Source organism: Kryptolebias marmoratus, linkage group LG22 (assembly GCF_001649575.2).
Source record: "Kryptolebias marmoratus isolate JLee-2015 linkage group LG22, ASM164957v2, whole genome shotgun sequence".
NCBI lineage: Eukaryota > Metazoa > Chordata > Actinopteri > Cyprinodontiformes > Rivulidae > Kryptolebias > Kryptolebias marmoratus.
This window is the reverse complement of record NC_051451.1, coordinates 5,518,510-5,520,326: the sequence shown is the minus strand read 5'-3', so window position 1 is coordinate 5,520,326 and position 1,817 is coordinate 5,518,510. Positions and strand designations below refer to the sequence as shown.

Genomic DNA, 1,817 nt, shown 5'->3' with positions numbered 1-1,817 from the left:
GTGGACAGCTGAGTCCTGTCCCGAAGAGGTGGCTCTCCTGTGTTGAGCCATGCGTCTGTGGAGAGGTTGTTTGGTCTCTCCAATATAAAGGTCTGAACATTCTTTGCTGCACTGAACTGCATACACAACTCCGCTCAGTTTGGGTTTGGTTGTTTTGTCTCTGCCTGAGAGTCTTGTTGGGTTTGAAATGTACTGGTATGTTGTGTTTGGAGAAAATCCTTCCTTCGGATGAGAAGCAAAACGTCTTCAACTACAGAATAGAAGTCCAGTTGTTTTTGTTTTTTAACCTTTTTTAAATCAAATTTAGAAAATAGAAAAAAAATTTAGAGAAAAAGTTTCATAGCACTCTACAATATAATGGTTTGCACTTATATAGCGCTTTATCTAGTCCAAGGACCCCAAATCGCTTTACACTACAATCATTCAGCCATTCATCCACACATTCACACACTGATATATAATGAAAGTGCCTTATAATGCTGATTAAATTTGCATTTATTATTTTAGACATTAAGCCTACACTTGATTAAATATTCTGTTGTTTTACAAAGCTATGAAGGGGTGAAAAAAATCACCTTAAGGCAATTTACTTCTCTTCAAGTGCAAAACATGCAAGGTTTCCAAACTTAATAATGCCTGTTTTCAAGAATCGTGATTACACTGACAAAGATACTTGCAAATATTACTGTTCCATTATTTTCCACAACAATCCACCAGAATCCTGACACAGAACCACTGAAGCACCCACAGCAGAACTGCTCACCTCTCCGGTCCAAACCGGGGGTGGGTACGGCGGGAACCCGAATGGAGGCACGCAGGGAGGAGGGGGAACAACCGGGTGGATGTCTGCGGGGTCCGGATGAGGAACTCCTATAGGGCCAGGTGGGGGTACACCCGAAGACAGGACAGGTGGAACCGGTCCAGGTGGGACTAGAGGGACTGGCTCTGGTCCCCACGGCTCAGAAGGTCCAACGGGACCCCAGCCAGGTGGGCCAGGTCCCCAGTGTGGGGGGCGTTCCCATTCTGGAGGAGGCACCCAGTCCTCGGGATATGGACCCCAGCCAGGCGGCGTGGGTCGTCTTAAGTCCCAATCAGGAGGGGAGAGTCTTCTTGGGTCCCAGTCAGGAGGTGGGGGCCCTCTCGGGTCCCAGCCAGGAGGAGAGGGCCCTGTTGGACGCCATCCTCCAAAAGCTGGAGGGCCCCAGCCTCCAGGCGGAGGAGGGCCCCATGCCGGTGGGCCCATGTTAAATGGAGGTCCGTCTTCACCCGGGGGTGCGATGGGAGGTCTGTTCCGCATGGGTGCGTCTCCCCAACCCATGTCTTTCAGTAAAGCCGAGCTACAGCACCTCTGAGGCGGGGAGCAGGACCTGTGTGGCCGCTGTAAGCAGATCTGTTAGCCGCCGCCTAATCAGAAAAAAAACATGGTTTCAGCCTCAAACTCATACGGTAACTTAACGGTTCAAAGACTTTTACAGAGTTCACTCAGCCAGCAGGCTTGAAACCAATGTCTTTAACGAAATATTAAAAAATAACAGAAAACGTGTGGTTTTGTTCCGTTGTTAATATTTACTTTAATAGCGACGGTACTTCTTCTACGGATACACTTCCGGCTGATTGTAGTTTTTAAACTATGATGCTGCCCCCTACAGGCCAGCTGAGNGGCAAAAAATGTATAGTGTGTCCTCAGTTTAACTTTTAATGAATAGACAGTAAAAAGAGTTTGACTTTGTTTACATAAATTAACTACAAAAACATATGATATATATATATATATATATATATATATATATATATATATATATATATATATATATATA

General features: G+C 45.7%; 1 protein-coding gene across 4 annotated transcripts in view; it reads right to left on the bottom strand.

Annotated features, from left to right (window-relative positions):
• si:dkeyp-121d4.3 overlaps positions 1–1,614 on the bottom strand; it is a 32,508-nt gene extending 30,894 nt beyond the window's left edge. For 2 of the 4 annotated variants that reach the window (XM_017434444.3, XM_017434445.3), the window contains exon 1: positions 764–1,614. In XM_017434444.3, coding sequence (XP_017289933.1) covers positions 764–1,318 — 555 coding nt within the window. In that variant the 5' untranslated portion in view covers positions 1,319–1,614. The remainder of the gene's footprint in view (positions 1–763) is intronic. The other 2 variants (XM_017434441.3, XM_017434442.3) reach the window with 1 other exon arrangement.
• Between the last annotated feature and the right edge of the window lie 203 nt (positions 1,615–1,817).